Raw genomic sequence first — 20216 nt, forward strand, 5'->3', positions numbered from 1 at the left:
AAATCATAGGATCCAAGCAGGTTGGTCAAAATGGCGGAATGCATCTGGTTTTATATGCGACAAAAAAGTGCCTTTAAAACTTAAAGGTAAATTCTATCGCACCGCTATAAGACCGGCTATGCTGTATAGTACGGAGTGTTGGGCGGCTAAAGGGGAGCACGAACATAAGCTGAGTGTGGCAGAGATGAAGATGTTGAGATGGATGAGTGGTCATACGCGATTGGATAAAATAAGGAATGAAGATATAAGAGAGAAAGTTGGAGTTGCACCAATTGTGGAAAAGATGGTTGAATCGCGTCTCAGGTGGTTTGGACATGTGAGAAGAAGACCGATAGAACATCCAGTTAGGAGGGTGGATGAGATGGAAGATGAACAAAGGGCGAAAGGCAGAGGAAGACCTAAGAAGACCATTCATGAGGTGGTCAAACGAGACCTACATGTAAACGGTCTCTCTGTAGATATGATACATGACAGAGTACAATGGTGTCGTTTGATTCATGTAGCCGACCCCACTTAGTGGGACAAGGCTTTGTTGTTGTTTTGTTGTTTTTATTAAAAATGAAATTATTTGGTGTAATTACAGGTGAGTGAATTTTGCAAGTAAGAACTCAACACGCAAGATGCGTGCTGGACACGTGTCAACACCTTAGCAACACGCAGGATGCGTGTTGAACACTTTTTTTATACATCTACAATATTGTAATACACTTCAAATATCAATATTCAACTAAAACATCATCTTTATCTCCATATTAAAAATAATTTCTGGTTTATTTCCACATGGATTGAATTATTTTTTTTCATAACGGAAATCAAGCAAAATTTGTAGTTTTTTTTCCATAAAAGTTTCAAGTAAATTCAACATTTTCCATAAAAGTTTCAAGTAAATTCAACATTGAGCATCCTCTCAGGAACTGAACACTAACTCTAAGCTCTTCCGGTATTTGTATACAAATATTTATAAATCAACTATCAAAAGACAATTTTAAAATGGTGATTATTTCAATAAAGTCATCTTTATATAAAAAGATATTGTGAACTATTAAATAGTTTGACATATTTGACTAAACTATCTAACAGTTTACAACATCATTTTGTCTTTATGGAAGTAGCTACCTTTTAAAAAAGTATCTAAAATATATAATTAGATCCGGCATAAAATTGAAAGCTGAAAGTGTCAAAACCAAGCAAACTGTTGTTCACCTGCATTCAGTTAAGGTCATTACTCATTTCAGTTAATCTCATTTGACTCATTTCATTTACTCACAAGAATGAAAGATTAAATACAACAAAGTGCTAGTATCCAAGTAAATAGCAGGTTAGGGTGAGTAATTTTGCATCAACAATTGATAATTAATTATCTTTGGCTCTTTTGCTCACAATAAAATCTCGGAGGGGCTTGAATAGCCCAGATAAAAAGATTGCAATCTACATCAGAACTTTCAATTAGGAAAAAAGTGATCACTTGATAATACAACCTATGTAGGAAGGCCTACAATGTTGAGATGAGCAGTATGAATATGATCTTCATGTTTTGAGTTGAATTTGGAGCGGCGCTCTTCATATGATGCTGCATTTAGTTCAGTAAGAATAAGTCAGTAAACAACATCTGGTGTGAAGCTTACAAGAACTAAATTCATAAACATTCCAGACACATGCATTTGAGTAGATTTCTATGCAAACTTTAAAATATGGGTGACCGAAACTCACGCTCAGTTGGTCGCAACATAATAGGGACATGTGAAGGTTTCTTTTTGATTTCTCGAGTAGGTTGATCTGGAAAAGGATCAGTTATCAGCATTAGACCACTGTAAACACAAGGAATACGATATTAATTCGGGAATGCATTTTGCTGTACCTTCTGATAAAGGCACATAATTAAGAAGTGCCTCATGAAAGATAGCAGCTTCAAGCTGGTAACTTTGGCATTCGTTCACCAAGTGTGCACGCAGTGCTTCTCCAGAATCTATATACGAGACAAATTAATGAAGTGATAGTATCAAATTTCTCTAAATAAAATTCACAACTAGGCAAGCGAAGAAGAAAAATTTGAAAGACGATGCATCTCCAATATGCTAACTGGTACTGGACTTCTAGGAAGAATCCAGTGAAACAGCAAGTCACCATGTTCCGTAATCTAGGAAAAAATCAGAACTACCTGATGAGCATATAAACTTAATATCTTCAAATTCACATGACTGAAGAACCAATGGAACCTCCGAAGCCATGGTGTACTGAGGTTTCCTTGGGATACTAGTAGTGTCCAGTAGCATATCAATTACCTACAAAATTTAAGCAGTGAAGTGTTTAGCTCAAAGTACTAAAAAGGATGAACATTCCTAGGATCTAAAATTGGCTTCGGCAAGTAAAATTGGAAAATGTCATATAATACACATACGGCCATCAGTCATCTGACAGGAATGGCTTTACTGGACACACTTAAAGGACGAACAAGGCAACAGCAAAACATAATTTTAAAGTGATTTAGTTGAGAGTTTTAGGTACCCACATTTGGAGATTCCAGGCCTTTGCCAATCATGAATAGAACAGCAACCATGCAGCGAACCTGGTGCCATAGGAAAGCACTGCCTCTGATTTTAATCACCCAAAGTTCATTATCACCATACCTGCAGATAAACATGAAAATGATGCACAAACTTCAAGCCCAAAAACACTGAATTCTGAAATGAAACAGAATTAGGGTTCTCTCCTCGTATTACATAGGGTCTACCAATTGCCAACAAAAAAGTCTCAGCTTGTTCTACATCTTAGATTTTTATCCTATGTTTTCCTAACCTTAGGATCCACTCACAAACACACAAACAAAAACACATATAAGGGTCAGAAAAATTGTCTACCAATCTTAACCTCACATCTGTGGGAGACATCTCAAGTGATGTGATATTCCTCCTGTAGTTGTGCACATTTGCAGCATCCATTTTGCAAAAGTTTCTAAAGTCATGTTCTCCTATCAATTTCTTCCCGGCGCTCTCCATTGCCTAATGGACATGAACCAAAGAAAAATGTATAAAATTCACAATTTCACATGTCTATAGGAATCAGAGAAAAGGCGGTTTTGATATCTAAAAAGATTGCAAAGGGGTAATGTTTTCCTACCAGGATATTCAAATTTTCTTTCCAAAAGAAGTATTTATACTGCCTACTTAAACAGCTGAACCTGCATCCACAAATAAGCAAGGGACATGATGAAAAAATACTATAATTCAAAATATCAAGCTTAATTATTTAATATTTTAAAATTTGATTTACTGCAAGCCCGTTTCAATTTGAAGGGTAAGTAAATGAAAATATTCCAGCTACTTCATGATTCAATAAATCTGTTAGAGTATGAACTTCACCACAATAGTATGGTTTACCTAACCATATCAAACCTACTTCCCCAATCAGTTGTTCCCCGTTGCTCTCAAACTCAGTATAACTTGATATTCATATAGAAAATGAAGTTAGAGATACAAACCTTGCATGGAAATTGACTGGAACAGGACACCAGCCCATAATGCGAATATCATTTGGAAGGACTCGATTGAGCACCCTCAGATAATCAATTTCCCCTTCTGCAGTTTAAAAAAGAAAAAAAATATATTTGTTTTACAAAATGGGGGAAAAGAAATCTGTACAATTGTCAAACTGTTATAGTTATACAAAATAGTCAAGAGCATGGTTCAATCATCAATGATCAGAAAACTCCCAAAAACCCATAACATAAAAAACATTATAAAGAAAACCTGCTAAAAGCATTGAACCCAAACCTATTACAACAAAGCAGCCTAATAAGTAATCCGGTTGGTATCTATGCTGGGTACAAAATATGTTAATAAGAGGTGGTAAGAGGAAGGGAAGAAATCAAACTTCATACACCAATAGAAATAACCCTATGCCATCCACATAAAAGGTTAATGTTAAGACTTTAACTGATGTTGTAGTCAGATATATATAGTTTGGTTGTATGCTTAACACTTGAAAATTTAATTTCTAAAGGTATTAATTAGTAAATCCTGGGAAATTTTTATGGAAAAAATTGTTTCATGGTGATATCAGATCCACCATTAAATGTCTACTTGTGTAAGCTCTAAAGATTGTTCTGCTAACCATATTGACTTTCTAAAGCAATTTCTCCAGAACCTACATCATTTGCTCCAGATATCTTGAGGTTTGATCTTAGGAAAAGAGCTATCACCTGCATCAAAACGTTACCAAATGAGAGAACCAATAAAGTAACAAGTTATTAATAGATCACATAAATCCACAAATCAACAGCATAATAGTCTTAATCATAATTAGAAATTTGATGCTGATACATCCTCTTAAAATAAAAATAAAAACTCGGATAGGGTGCCAAGGAAGGTCTTACGGAAGATTTTGGAAAGGAAAAGAGTAAAAATCACATATATTCGTGCAATTAAAGACATGTACGATGGGGATACAACTAGTGTGAAGACTCAAGATGGTGTGACAAAGAAATTTCCTATTAGTATAGAATTACACCAGGGATCATCCTTAAGTCCATACATTTTCACATTAGCCTTGGAAGTACTCACATAACATATCCAAGAACCTGTGTCATGGTGCATGTTTTTTGCCGATGATATCATCCTTATGAGAGAGTTAATGGAAGACCTAAATAAAAAGTTGGATTTATGAAGAGAAGCTCTAGAAGTGTATGGTCTGCACATAAGCCGTAGCAAAACGGAATATATAGAATGTAAATTCAGTCGTCGAAGGGAAAACCCTAATACAGAGGTGAAAATTGGAGAAACGTTAAAAGTTTTAAGTATCTTGGATGCATTATACAGGATAATGGAAAAATTGAACAGGATGTAAATCATAAAATCCAAGCAGGTTGGTCAAAATAGCGGAGTGCGTTTGGTTTTATATGTGACAAAAAAGTGTCTTTAAAATTAGAAGGTAAATTCTATCGCACTGCTATCAGACCGGCTATGCTTTATGATACAAAGTGTTAGGCAGCCAAAAGGAAGCGTAAACATAAGTTAAGTGTGTGTCAGAGATGAAGATGTTGAGATGGATGAGTGGTCATATGCGATTGGATAAAATAAGGAACGAAGATATAAGAGAGAGAGTTGGAGTAGCACCTATTGTGAAAAATATGGTAGAATCGCGTCTCAAGTGGTTTTGACATGTGAGAAGAAGACCGACAGAGCATCCAATCAGGAGGGTAGCTGAGATGGAAGATGGATAAAGGGTGAAAGGCAAAGGAAGACCTAGGAAAACTATCCATGAGGTGGTCAAATGAAATATACATGTAAATGATCTCTCTGTAGACATGATACATAATAGAGTTCAATGGCCTCGTTTGATCCATGTAGCCGAACCCCACCTAATGGGACAAGGCATCGTTGTTGTTGTGACAAAAACTCAAACAATTTGAATTATCAAGGATTGCATGATAAAACTATCATTGTTTCTAGGGAAAGTAAGATATCCTCCAAAAATGAAAAGGCATCAGACAAAGGAAAAGATAGGAAAACAAAGTAGTGAAGGACTGAAAGGAGCTCTTCAGTCCCTCTGTATAGATGCTAAAGGAGTTTCCTAGAAGAAATCACATATGAACTCTATAAATATCTGTGAATCTCATTCAAGCCAAATACATCAAAGGATAGCATATAAACGTCAATGTATTAGTCATAGTAAACAGAAAGCACACTCCCTTTCTTCTTCCCCCTTTCAACATTAACTTACTTGTCCAACAGAGGAAACACCTTTGTCTGTTCTACCACATCTTGAATACTGTGACTCCTTCCTGTCACCAACCAAAAGCCTAGTTTTCTCTAAAGCTTTGAAAATTTCAGACTGCAAAAAAATGTTCTAAGTTAAATAAAAAATAAAATCGCACAGTCAATGCCACGCTGATATTTTTTTTTTTAAATAACTATCCACATGGTGTACATCCAGAACAAATAAAAATCTTTATGAGCATCGGATGTTTTGTTGTTAGTTCTCGATCAATTTTTTTTCCCCAGAAAATTCAGAATTATTTTCTTGTGTATCTGCAACATAACAAACCTCAACAGTAGGTTCCATTTGTGCCTCTGAAGCAAAACCATAGTACCTGTATTTAGCCAATACCAAACTGTTAAAATGCCTTCATATTCATTATCACATGAAATCTATATGTTTCTAATTCAAGGAATACAGGTAAAAAAGTGAAATAAGAAGAAGGAAAAACACAAAGGTTATACATCCAATGCTCTGAGGATGTACAACTTATTAAAACAGCTGTCTTTTCAGTAAAGATGGGCAAATTGTCCAGAAAAAACAAGGCCAGATGTAATAGTGACGATACATATACCTTTTTCCAAAGTACATAACTTTTAAAGCTACATATCTCTTGCTGTGATGACTCATAAACCTCGAGTTATAGCCTGCACCAAGATGCAGAAGTTAATTCGAAATGCCAAATTGTTTTGCTAAACTCATCTTGCTCATGAGATTAAAAACAAATTAGGTCCTTTGTCATTTAAATTTCATTACAACCTACAACTTGTGATGTGGAAGGGGCAAACCATGTATACAAATCAATAAATCGCTGAATTCATTAAGTCCATTAAACACAGCTGAGGCATTTACTGAAGAACAGAAAGTGAAGCTTTCAGTTTGCAAGTTAATTTTTATAAAAAATTTCAAGCCATCATGTGTTTGAAGAAAAGAAGTAAAGCCTTGGAGCAACCATTGAGCTTTGAGGTCACCCATTCAAGCCATGGAATCAATTACTAATGCATTCAGGCTACTCCTTGGGTGCATCCCTTTCATTGATCTTGTGTACTAGGTGGCCATGTGTTTGAAATAAACTTAGGATGTAGAAAAAGAAACCTGGCACATTTTCTATCTTTTCTCCTGATTTCCTGTTGCCTTTTCTCGATTTTGTTTCTTTAGCATCAGTGCCATGTAATTTCTTCTCCACCTGCTTCATATTTACACAAAATTTCACTCACTTTTATTCTTTTTTTCATAGGTGATTTCCTTTTTCGCAATCACTTCTCTTTGTTTAGTATTTCCTACATGAAAACTGCCACTAGCTCTAACTTCCCAGGAGACTAAACAAAGAGCAAACTTTAAAAAAAAAAATGAAACAATTTACTAGCTAACCTCTTGAATTTGACAATTAGCAAGTTGAGATAACAGCCTTGCATTCTCAGCCTCTAATTCCTGATTTTATAAACCGCAAATCAGTTAAAAACACACACACACACACACACACACACATATTTAGTTGCAATGTTGATTCTAAGTCCAGAATTCCAGATTAAACCCTCATCCCAGCAGAACTATTGAAAAAAAAATAAAAAAATAAAAAAATAAACATAACATAATATCAGCAAATCCTTTAGCTCAGTTCACTGTTTTCATATCTAAATGTCTACAAAATACAATGATATCTTAAGTGGGTCTAAAACTACAAAAAGAATTCCATCTATCCGAGATGACACTCATGAAATATTATTTTCCTGAAAAATAGAATCGGAGTTGAAAGGAAATACCTTGACCCTGGCCTGCAAAGTGGCTATGAGGTCACTGTTGTCACCACCATTCAGTTGCGTCGCCATGCTTAAAGCACAGTTAGAGTTATGTTAATAGTGGCAATGATTAAAACGAAAGAAACCAAACCAGAGCGTGTAGGTTTGGTGCAGTTTCTGAAGCCTAAACCGTAACGGGAACCAATCTCCGCCGCTTCTTGTTTTGTTTCAAATTTCTGCACACTGAAAACAGAAGCTGAGAAAATTTGTGAATTACAATTTACAACATCGTTTTCGAAAATTCCCCTTTGAATGAAAAATGGGTAAAGTGGTAAACCGACATTTTTTCACTCGGAAAATTCTTATCGTTGCAAATTATTTTGTTGAGAAATCAAAGGTCAACACGTTTCATTTAGGGGGGTGACAACATTCGGCGGGAATGTATTCTCTCAATTATTAAAAGAAAAATATATGGAAGCAATTTTTAATTAGTTAAAAATGAAACAACTTAATTAATTAAGATGTCAAACAGCGTTTGAATGCTTATAATCCGGATTTGAATGCTGGAGAGAGTTCGGGTTGGTCGTGGGGTGTGGCATCTTCTAGACTTTACTCAGTTAGGAGTGGGTACAGTTGGCTAGCCAAAAGAAAGTTTGACTGGAATGAGCATGATAATTGGTTGTGTGTATGGCGACTGCATATTCCTGAGAAGTACAAGTTCTTGATTTGGCTCAGTCTTCATAATGCTATTCCTACGGCAGAGTTTCGTTTGGGTCGTGGTTTAGCTTTATCTAGCACCTGTCATCGGTGTCAGAAGGGTTCTGAATCAATTCTTCATTGTCTTCGGGAGTGCCCTAGTGCCAAGGAGGTCTGGAACCTTTTAGGCCTGTATTCAGATAACTCAAATTTGCATGATTGGCTCTATAGAGGTGCAAGGAGTGAAAATATTTTTCTTTTCTTTTCGACCATCTGGTGGATTTAGAGAAGCAGGAATCATGACTTATTTAATATAGATGATTCATGGAGTGCTAGTAAAGTGGTGAGTTTGATTCGTAGTTCAGTAAGGGAGTTTCACACTATTTTTGCTATGCATCAATCTCTGTCTCCTCCTTCACTTTGTTTGCATTGGGTTCCACCTCCAGTTTATTCTGTTAAATTGAATTGTGATGCTAGTTGGTTTGCTCCTTCTGGCTATGCTGGTTTTGGTTGTATCATTCGCAATCCTGATGGATGTTGGTTGAAAGGTTGCACTGGAAAAGTCGAAGTGTGCAGTGTTCTTTTTGCTGAATTGTATGCAATTTGGAAAGGCTTACTTCTTGCTTGGGAGAGTGGATTTCGTGAGGTTATTTGTGAAACAGATTGTTTAGAAGTTCTTTTCTTGGTAAACCAAAGAATGCTTGGTAAGGATATTCCGGAATGGGATTTGGCAAAGCATATACAGGAGGTTATGAATTGGAATTGGAGAGTCTCTATTCTTTTAATTCAGAGGACTGCAAATAGTGTTGCAGATTGTATGGCTAAAGCAGCTGCTTCTGTCGCGGACATTCATTCGAATTGGAGCCAACCATGGAGTGAGCTTCAACATCTAATAGATTTAGATATGACCCTAGCCAATTAATTTGGTTTTGTCTCTTTTTTTTTCTTTCTTTTCTATTTAGTCACCAAAAAAAATATTAATAATTAATTTTAAAATTTAAAATTGATTAATTAAATCTAATTAAAATTTATAAAAACTTTCATCTCTTTTCTCTCACATTAACCTACACACCTCTAACAATTACACACAGACTCTCTCTCACCGTAAGACCCGCTCTGTCTCCCTACTGCGATCCACTTCTCTTCTATCACCGACATTTGACTCGTCGGATTCGCCACCGTCAACAAAGACCTCTTCCCTTTCGAATCACTGCCCGTAGATCTTCACGTCAAGCATCACCACAGGGACCGCGAACAACCACTACAGCACCAGGTAAGAGACGGTTTTGGGTGTCATGAAGGGTGACGATTCAAGAAGGAAGAGCCACGAGATCCATGATGCAAAGAGATAATTAACTCCGTGCAAGAACTCGGTTTTTACCATCTTAAAGAAAAACAAGCACCTTAAGATGTAAAGAAGAGAGAGTAATATGAGAATAAAGAGAGTCACACACCAGAGTATAGGAAAAATCGGCGGAGAGTAGTAATCAATGGCGAGGACAAAATCGTTATCTAAGAATGCCTATTTGGCTTTGTTCTCAAGTTTCTTCGTCATTTTTGAGACTGCAAACTACACACTTGATCTTAGCCAAAAGGAGTAGTGGATCACGGATAAGAAATATAAAAAAAAATATTCATTTAATATGAAAAAAAATCATCCTAATACCTAACAAAAGAAATATACAGTTATATTTTAGTAAAAATAATTAAAGATCTATAAAATTTTTAAAAAAAATTATGAAATTCTTAAAGAAATAGAGACATTCATATTTTCAATACAAAAAAATTCGAAAAATATATAAAAGAACATCCATTTAGTATGAAAAAGAAACATTCTGATGCTTAGCAGAAGAAACATCCATATATATTAACTTATTTTTATTAAAATGAGTTTTGAGGTCCAACCCATTAAAAAGTTGGAGGTCCAACCCATTAAAAAGTTTGTAGGAATTGGCTGAATCCCTCTTGGTTCCTAGCAGAATTGATTGTTAAAAAAAATTGGGAGTGTAAAGTGTGATTTTTAACCCTTTATTATTCTCTCTTTCATATTTATTGTTGATCTCACCTATAAAATTAATGGTAAGAAAGTACATTTTACTTTCTCAATTGTTAAAAAAATTGAGAAGATCCATTTTCCTACCTGTGGGTATTCAACCCGATTCGTAACGAGTAGGATTTTTGTGCGAATCGGATAGAGTGCGAGTTGAACTTTAAATTTATCTGATCAACTCACACTCTATACATGTATATGTTATACACTTATATAAAAATATTTTTTAAGTGGATGTTGAACGAAAGACTTCTTAGCGACTAAAAGAAGATCATTAATTGATAATTTAATACTTTTTCTTTTATATAAAAGTTAATTTTATTTTAAATTATCATCAAGTTATATAATAATGTTACATCTTTTTCTTTTTTGTAACATAATCACTATCATTTTTTTCCAATTTTCAAATTCTAGCTCTCCAAATTATAGTTTAGAAATTCTGGTAAAAGAACTTTGTCTTTCTACCTCCAGCTTGTAATCATTTTATTTTGGATTTTTTCTTTCAATAGCTCTCTTCTATAGAAGTTTTTGCTTCAAGTTTGTGCTCAAGTTCAATTAGTTCATTATATTCCCTCCTTCAAAACCAACCTCTTTTGTGCTTCAATTTGTCTTTCTATGTCATTAATTTCAATTCTGAAATTTGACTTTTAAGCTGCTATTATTGTATAATACGATGTCTATAAACTTTTAATTTTTGAGCCAGATTATACATAATTGATCCTTTAAAATCAGACCTCTAGACATTAATAATGAAAGCTCTAATATCATCCAATTTACATCATCACTCCTGAAATTTAAATAATTTTTTTGTTCTTTTCAATTACAAGTTTGATTCTAGTAACAAAGAAGCATAATCTTATCCATTTTCTGATAATCTAAAGACTCTGGTTGTAGGATATGAATTAGACCAAGGAAGATTAGTCGTACATCTATCTAACTGTTCCTTTATAAGCTCAGTCCCACTTCTTCGATTAGACCACGTAAACAGTTTATCAGACATACCAAGATTTATGAAATTACAATCATCAATAAAATTAATGTTAGAAATGGACGAAAAAAATTTCTCACGTCCTCCCTCCTTCTCTTGTTGATTAGTGATAGTGTTGAAATCTCACATAATCAAAGCCTTCTCATCAATTTGCGGAATTAGGCCAGAAATTTCATAGAATTGAACTGCCTACATCTGATTTGAGCATCTCAAATGAAAACATATAAGAAGACATTAAAGGATGAGTCTTTACCATTTGCAGCGACATAATAATCATCAGCCGGAATAACTTGCATCACAGTGCCTTCTTTCCAAGTCAATATTAGTCCTCTTGTCGTACCATTAGGTTCCACTATTTTCCATTCTCTAAAACCACAATTTCTAACTGTTCTTTCCACCAAACTAGAGATTGATTTTTAGTTTCACAAATAAACACAATCTTAAAAAAGTGAGATTGATAGATTCCTTTAAAATTTTATTGTTATAGGTCTTTTTAAATTTCAACCATACAAGAAGAGGACTCTCATAGATTCAATGGTGTCATCAACACAACAAAGTAAAATCAGCCAAAATTTACTCTATATGAAAATAATAAATATATGTACATAAAAATCATCCACCATAAATTTATATATATTATATATAAATATATGTATAATTTAATTTAGTTTTAATGTATATTTTATATTAAATATTAATTTTAGTAGATAATTTTAATATACACCTAATATCATTATATGAAAATTAATTTTCTGTTAGTTCTTATATTTTTATTAACTACACGGATAAAAGTAGGGGTGGCAACGGGGCAGGTAGAGGCGAGTTTTTGGCTTTTTGCTCTACCCGACCTCGCCCCGTCGTACAATAACCCGCATAGAACGCGTAAACCTTAACCCGCCCCTATAATTATTAAAATCCAATAAATAAAATTAAATTTCAAAATTTATATAACTATCATCACATACATAACATAAATTAAAATAAAAATTTAAATATGATACAATATTATTAATCATTTACTAATTATTTTACATATATTATACATATTATATATTAAAATTATATATATTATATATATAGCGGAGCAGGTAGGGGCGGGTATTACCTAAACCTGACCCCGCCCCGCCCCTCCCAAGAACTCGCCCCGCTAAAAACCCGCCCCGGTGCGGGGCGGGTAATTACCCGCTCCAAGCGGGTAGGAACGGGATCGAGTTCGGGTGGTATTGTCATCCCTAACTAAAAGCCGGGAAATGTTAGAATAAAGAAATAGACAACAAAATTTTTTTTTAATAGAAAATAGACTTTAATCTGACTAGTATTGATTATTTTTAAATATTAATTATTATTATAGGTTTAATTATTTTATTAATTTTTATAAATTTATTAAATTTATAATTAAATATTTTTTAATTAAATTTTTATATTATTTTTAATTTTATAATTAAATTTTTTTTGTATAAAAAATATTAAAATTTATAGAATATTCTTTTTAAAAATATGTGGTCAAAATTTAATTAGGCTCTCAAATGTGGATATTTTTAATTTGTGAAAAATATTTTATTAACTCTAACATATTTTATACTGACAATGATTTAATTATAAAATTAAAATATTATAAAAATTTAGAAAAAAATATAAAGATTTAATCATAAATTTGATGAAACTATTGAAATCAATAAAATATAAAATATTATTATGTAAAATACAATAAAATAGAGAATTAAAATACAATAATAATATGAAAAAGCAAATTATCTCTAAAAATTACACGATGTTAAAATAAATATTTTTTAGGTTATTTTACCAAATTATCTCTATTTTTTATCTTTTATAGTCATAGAAGTATTTTTTTACAAAAACAATTTTAAAATAATATATAATGAAAGAATAATATTATCTATTAGAGGAAGTTATACTATTTTATATGCAAAATTATTATAATCTTTCTTGTACAACTGCTTTATACCAAGATTTTTTTTGTAATAAAATAAAAAAAATCATTCTCACATTTTATTTGCGAGAGAGTCTAAATATTTTTTTTGCACCGATAACAAGTTTGTTGTCTCTCTCCTCAAAATTAGTAAATTTCATAAAGTTTGCTGTATGTTTGGACAAACTTAAAAAAAAAATTGTAAATTTTAAATGTCAAATTTAATGATGTCACCTTACTTAAACTTTATAACTATTTTTTTTAGAGTCACCAAAAAAAACTATTTTTTTAGCGTTGGAGAGCACAATTCTTATTACATTATTATTTTTGGCAAGTATGTACACCGCACACAATTAACAAAAAATAATTTGAACATATAATTTTATCCCCTTTTTTAGATTTTCAAGAGTACGTATCTTTAAAAAAATTAATGCAAAAGTATAAAATATAATGTCATTTTTAAATACAGTTTATTTTTATGTATTTTTATGTATTTCTAGACGAAGACAATAATAAATTGATAATGCCAATATCATTGACCAAAAATATTAAAAAAAACATTCTTATTGTTTGTACCGTTCAATTTGTATTAGTACGACAAATTTACTCTAATAAAAAAAATCAGTTTAATTTTTTAAATTAAATATTTTTTATTTTCTTTAACAAAATAACCTTTATATTATTCTATATCAAAATTAAATTCTTAATATATAAAAATAAAAATGACAAATGAGCTTATTTTGAGTTTTTTTTTTATAACTTTTCAAAAAATATATTATGACTAATTTGTCTATTTAAAAATTATCCAAAAATTAAGAAAAAAAATTTTTTGATGGGCCTATTTTAAGTTTTTATCCGTCCATTATATAGACCTAGGTGGAATAAACGCTTCAGCCGCACTTTTCCTCAATAAATAGCAGCTTTATTCCACTGCTTATGATCATATTGGTGAATTGATTTGATAATAGTACCGGTGTAAAAGAACTTGGTGACTCTATTCTATGCAATGATCTTTAACAAACAGTGAGTAGGGATTAAAAGTTATCAATAAAAGCGGTGTTGTTATTTATATCTTATTTTATTTTATTTATTTTATTTGTGTTCTAGTATTTCTTGTTTGAATTTTTTTTTTTATTTTTTTGTGTCTTTAATATTCTTCATATAATTCAACCAGCAAAATTCCCAATTCAATTCCCTCTTCTTTCTTGTATTCAATCTAGAAAGAGAGTGGATTATCAAATAATATAACAGAAGTTTATGCCAATTATTTTATTTGACTAATTTATAATTCTTTTTGCTCTTTAATAAAGTTTGATTTATTTTATATTAATTTTTTTAATAAGAACAATACAAATTTAAATTTTATAATATTTTTATTTGTATTTTAGTATTTTTTCTGAGTACTTTTTTTATTTCTTTAATATTATAGTACGACTTGGTTAAATTGAATTTTTTCTAAAGTATAATACGTCTCTTAAGTCTTAATTGATAATTTTGAGATTGGTGAGGAAAAAAAAATCTAAAATTTTTGAGCGAATTTATGCTTATTGTCTTATTAAATTTATTTACGATATTTTTTTGTTTTATGGTATCTACAAATTATACATCTTTTAAATTTATATCAACACTTGTATATAGACAATTTTATAAGCACTGGAGAATTATTTTTTTACTAATCAATAAAGTTTTTCATATCTTGTTAATGATATGGCACCTGTAGCTGCTGCTGAAGAAGTGGGTGAAGAATAACAGTTTACAAACTAATTATTTATGGTTCAAATTTAGGATTTCAGTAAATTTATTGGTTAACTTTAATAATTAAAAAGGATTTGAATTGCTTTGAAATGAACGTGTATAAGGCTATATTTAATATAAGTCAAATTTGCATTAAGTTTATTATTGTTTTTGTCATCTGTTTTGGTAATTGGTAACTCTGTGTTAACTTTTAACAATGGTAGATTGTTTTTTAGTTAAAATTTTATGTTGAGCATTAATTTTATTTATGGTATAATTTGGATTGAATGATTTTTTTAAAATTTGATCTAATTTCAAGTTGTTTTTATTAGATTAGATTTACAATTTTATAAATTAAATATATATAATAAGTCTCAACATCAAATTGAATGTGAGAATATAATTTAGGACAAATCTAAAATTGGAGATTAAGGTTTTCCATGACTTGCAGATGGTCTTGAGTTCCAGAAGGTTCCTTGCCGGAAGCCTGAATAGTATTTCGGCGATGAGATCTTCAGACAGTGTGTTGATTTTGGAGGTGGTTTCGAGTGGGTTGCCCTCAGCAATAAGTGGGTGCAATGCCGTCGTCATGACGACCGCCCAAGGTGTTCTTGAAACGCCGGTGCCGCCGAACTAAGAACGTCAGGCCGCTGAGGAAGTGAGTGAAGAACCACCTTTACAAACTCTTTATTTATAGTTCAAATTTAGTATTTTAATAAATTTATTGGTCAACTTTCATTAATTACAAAGGATTTAGATTGCTTTAAAATGAGTTTGTATAAGACTGTGTTTAGTAATTCCGCATTAACTTTTGCATTAATTATATGCTAGATTATTATTGAAAGTTAATGCAAATATGCCAAAATAGATGACAAAAATAGTAATAAACTTTATTGCAAATTTGACTTATATTAAACACAGCCTTATATACGTTCATTTTAAAGCAATCTAAATCCTTTGTAATTAATAAAAGTTGACCAATAAATTTATTGAAATCCTAAATTTGAACTATAAATAAAGAGTTTGTAAAGGTTGTTCTTCACTCATTTCCTCAGCGGCCTGACGTGTTCTTAGTTCGGCGGCACCGGCGTTTCAAGAACACCTTGGGCGTCGTCATGACGACGGCATTGCACCCAGTTATTGCTGAGAGCAATCCACTCGAAACCACCACCACAATCAACACACTGTCTGAAGATCTCATCGCCGAAATCCTATTCAGGCTTCCGGCGAGGAACCTTCTGGAACTCAAGACCGTCTGCAAGTCATGGAAAACCTTAATCTCCAATTCCAGATTTGCCCTAAACCATTTTCGACGCTCAATTGCGGATCCAACCATGACGAATCCTCGATTGGTCTATTCCACTCGCCATTTCGTTGACTGTAATATCGGATTCTTCCCCGTACAGCCATTATTGAAGAACACATCATCTCCATCATCAAACCCTACGACTGTCGTTAGCTTCGAGATGAAAGATTGCCTCGAAATTCTTGGCTCCTGCAACGGCTTACTCTGCTTGCTCGAAATTATATGTAATTTTGTTCGGCTGTGGAACCCTTGCACCGGAGTCGAGTCCGATTGGATTGAAATTGAGCAAAGAGGAGTAGAAGTTGTGAATCACGGTTTCGGCTACGATCATGTGCATGACAGGTACAAGCTCTTGTTGTTTGTTCAGAAACGTCGCCAAGAACCTACAAGCCCAATGGTTTTGACGTTTGGCGCAAATAATTCTTGGTCAACAATGCCGGATTTCCCATTTTACCCTCAACGATGCAAAGGGGAATTCGTGAGTGGCACTCTCAACTGGATTCATAAGGTGCCTGTCACTCTCAATTCTTGGATGATAGTTTTCTTTGACTTGGCCAGGGAGAGTTTCGGTGAAGTATTTCTGCCTTTTATGAATGGCGAAAACGTGTGCGAGCCTGTGTTGCAAGTGGCGAGGGAATGTCTTTGCGTTTGTGTTGACCATCAGAAAAGTCATTTTGATGTGTGGATAATGAAGGAGTATGGAGTTCAAGAGTCTTGGACTAAATTGATTGTGATCTCACATGTGGAACTCAAGCATTATGAACCCCCTTATCCTTTGTACCTGGTGTACATCTATGAGAATGGTGTTGTTTTGACCATTCCTCCTACAAGTTACAAGTTAGTTTTGTATGACCCAAATGATCATAACCGGTTACATTATCCTTTGTTTGACAGCTCAAGTGATGGCATGACAAAATTTCCCATGAGTGAGAGAGCAGCTCCTAGGGGCTTTCATGTTTTCCATGAAAGCTTGGTTTCACCCTCACATCTTGGCCTTCCAAGTGAAGTAGCTTATTGGGATTGACAGCTGATTATAGCCGTTACTTATTTGATATACTTTTCTTCTCATTCACTCTATTAACTAGAAGATTAGTAAATCATTCAGTTAGAAAAGTGAATAAGATGAGATTGTAAGATTTATGTAATTGATCCCATCTAATAAAATAAATTTTTTTAGTTATTATTGTTATTGTTGATGGTGGTGACGACCATAATGTCCAAATAATATAATTTTAGTTATTTAAATTTTTTAAAACTATTAAAGTATTTATTTTTTATTATATTTTCTTTCAATTTTCATTCTTCGTAACCTTCTTAATTTAACTTTTTTTTCAATAGAATCATCTCTCTTTATTAATTTTTCTCTAATTTTCTCTTATTATTTTTTATTTTAAAATATTTTTTTAGAAAATACTAGTATTTGTATCTGTGCGATGCATAAAAAATATTTATTTCTTTATATTTATATCTAAAATATATTTTTTAAAAAAATTATCATAAATATATTTAACTTAAATAAAATAATTTTATATTTTTTTGTCACTTATACAAATAACAAACAATGCTATAATAATAATAATAATAATAATAATAATAATAATAATAATAATAATAATAATAATAATAATATATTAATTACACCTTCAATATTTTATATTTTATGTGTTACAAAAATTTATCCACTAATCTCTATTTTATTCAATGATTATTCTATCTTATTTTCATTTATTATTCATAGTCATAATGAAAAGGTATTCTATTTATAATTTTATATAAAATAATTTTAGAAATGTTTAATATTATGAAAAATATTTTTTTTGAAAAAGAATTATAATACTTTTAAGATTAGAAAAAAAAATTATTAATTAATAATATAATAATTTAATTTTTTGATTTAATAACAAATAATTATATATAATTGTAGTATAATTTATATTTAGTGTAATTAGCAACAAATTAGAATATCATTTTTTTCTAATAATATAATCAAATATATTTCTATTATTAATTAATTTAAAATATTATTACATGCATTCTAATCTTAAATAATATATACATATTTTTTTTCTCATAATCATATATTAATATACGCGTTCCTTCCATAAGTATAATATTTTTGAGATTAAGAAAGAAATTATTAGTTAATATTATATTAAAGAGTATCATAATAAAATCATACCCAATGTATTAAAAAATAAAATGTCGAAGTAACTACCTTAAACAAATTAATCACAAATTTTTTAACAATAAAAAATATTTAAAATATTATTTTATTCATAAAATTCAATTTGAAATTTATTTTTAATAGACTAACATATTTACCCATTAATTAGCGTCTATCTATTTAATTATAATCATTTTAAAATTAAAAAATAAATTATAAATTAATAATATACTAATTTAATTCTCTAATTTAAAAACAAATAATTTTGTACATTTATAATATAATTTATGTTTGGTATAATTAGTAATAAATTAGAATAATATCTTTCTCCTAATAATATAGTAATATAGATTGCTACTATTAATTAATTTAAAACATTAATACACAAATTTTAACTTTAGTAATATATAAATATTATCTTTCTTAAAATCATATATTAATATCCAAGTTCTTTCCGTAAGTATAGTACTTTTAAGATTAGGAAATATATTATTAATTAATGATATATATAATAAAGAACATCAAATAAAATCATATTCAATACATTAGGAAACAAAATCTCAAAATAATTACTTAAAATAAACTAATCATACACGGAATTTTCAACAAGGAAAAAATTTAATATTTTATTCTCAAAATTTAATTTGAAAAATATGCTTTATAGACTAATTTCCTTAATTAAAGTATATGCATTCAAATATAATGCTTTTAAAATTAAAAATAAATTATTAATTAATAATACAATCATTTGATTCTATAGTTTAAGAGCAAATAATTAATTATGTAAATCATATTATAATTTGTATAATTTATATTCAGTAAAATATTATCTATCTTCTAATAGTATAATCATATATACTCTTACTATTAGTTGATTTAAAACATTGTGAACAGAAAACTGAACATTGCTATTACAAAAATTGCAAACCCTTATGGACATCCTAATATTCTTGCAGAATTTATAGCCGGGCAATTAAAGAATAGAGTTAGGGTTGAGTCGAGCGGGTCAGATTAAAATCCAAAATAAAAAGTATTTTACTTCTCGTTTAATACCCACATTTTGATTTTAATAATATATAATTATTATCTTTTTCATAATAATATATTAATATACGTAAAGTATAATGTAAAAACGTATTTAAAAGCATTTTTTTCTCATAAACATTTATTATTATTGACAAAAAATATTATTATTATTTTAAATAATTTAATTTTTAATTATTGATAGATTAACTGTATATCAAAATTATATGATATATTATTTAGTTTTAAATTATTTTAAAACTAAACTAATCCAATCTTAATATTAGAATTAAGTTATTTAAATAATATTTATGATATTCAATTTTAGATTTTAGATGCATATATATTAGAATCATTTTTGTAACGATAACTAACAAAAATAGTTTGACCAAATTAAATAGGTAAAATCGACGCAAATTCATACCATTTTCTTTTTAAATAAGATCCATCATCTATTGTTCGTATAATGTGACAAGTAAGAATAATCACATTTAGTTCAAAATTTAATTTAAAAATTCTATTTAATAGACTAACATATTTTTTCCTTTGTCAGATTCTATTCATTTAATTATAATGTTTTTAAAATTAAAAAAATATTAATTAAGGATGATGGTATAATAATTTGATTCTCTAATTTAAGAATAAATAATTATGTAAATTTTATGTATAATTTGAATAATTTATGTTTAGTATAATTTATAATAAATTAGAATATTATCTTTTTCTTATTAATATAAATACATATATACATATGTTCCTATAATGTAGTGATTTAAAATATTAATACACGCATTTTAACTTTAATAATGTATAAAATATTGTTTTTCTCATA

The 20216-nt window shown here is 30.5% G+C and overlaps 2 protein-coding genes across 7 annotated transcripts; one reads left to right on the plus strand and one right to left on the minus strand.

The window, feature by feature from the left end:
- Positions 1-1217: 1217 nt before the first annotated feature.
- Positions 1218-7896, minus strand: LOC107618776 (Pseudouridine synthase family protein). 6 transcript variants are annotated; one of them, XM_016320927.3, is made up of 15 exons: positions 7518-7896; positions 7126-7185; positions 6850-6943; positions 6329-6401; positions 6043-6088; positions 5719-5829; positions 4111-4198; positions 3479-3575; positions 3118-3178; positions 2869-2999; positions 2510-2627; positions 2159-2282; positions 1859-1966; positions 1711-1776; positions 1218-1570 (listed from the first exon to the last, which is right to left on the minus strand). In XM_016320927.3, the coding sequence occupies exons 1-15, from the start codon at positions 7581-7583 to the stop codon at positions 1479-1481; spliced, it is 1335 nt and encodes a 444-aa protein (XP_016176413.1). In that variant the 5' UTR covers positions 7584-7896; the 3' UTR covers positions 1218-1478. The 6 variants fall into 6 exon arrangements, with proteins under 6 accessions (XP_016176413.1, XP_016176414.1, XP_020966413.1 ...); XM_016320928.3 differs by having other exon boundaries at positions 6850-6940; positions 7518-7875; XM_021110754.2 differs by lacking the exon at positions 7126-7185 and having other exon boundaries at positions 6850-6940; positions 7518-7875.
- An 8110-nt stretch (positions 7897-16006) lies between these two features.
- On the plus strand, positions 16007-17221 carry LOC107616309 (F-box/kelch-repeat protein At3g23880-like). The gene has a single exon (XM_016318285.3). It carries the CDS (start codon positions 16007-16009, stop codon positions 17219-17221), a length of 1215 nt encoding a protein of 404 aa, XP_016173771.1.
- The last annotated feature ends 2995 nt before the right edge of the window (positions 17222-20216 follow it).

Source organism: Arachis ipaensis, chromosome B9 (genome assembly GCF_059453495.1).
Source record: "Arachis ipaensis isolate K30076 ecotype BB chromosome B9, ASM5945349v1, whole genome shotgun sequence".
NCBI classification, from domain to species: Eukaryota; Viridiplantae; Streptophyta; class Magnoliopsida; order Fabales; family Fabaceae; genus Arachis; species Arachis ipaensis.

Excerpts from the sequence above, each read along its gene's own strand:
- LOC107618776 (XM_016320927.3), bottom strand. The coding sequence starts at position 7,583 with ATGGCGACGCAACTGAATGGTGGTGACAACAGTGACCTCATAGCCACT. Across the intron at positions 7,186-7,517 it reads CTTTGCAGGCCAGGGTCAAG|GAATTAGAGGCTGAGAATGC; the intron begins GTATTTCCTTTC and ends TTATAAAATCAG. Across the intron at positions 6,089-6,328 it reads GTTATGTACTTTGGAAAAAG|GTACTATGGTTTTGCTTCAG; the intron begins GTATATGTATCG and ends GGCTAAATACAG.
- LOC107616309 (XM_016318285.3), top strand. The coding sequence starts at position 16,007 with ATGACGACGGCATTGCACCCAGTTATTGCTGAGAGCAATCCACTCGAA.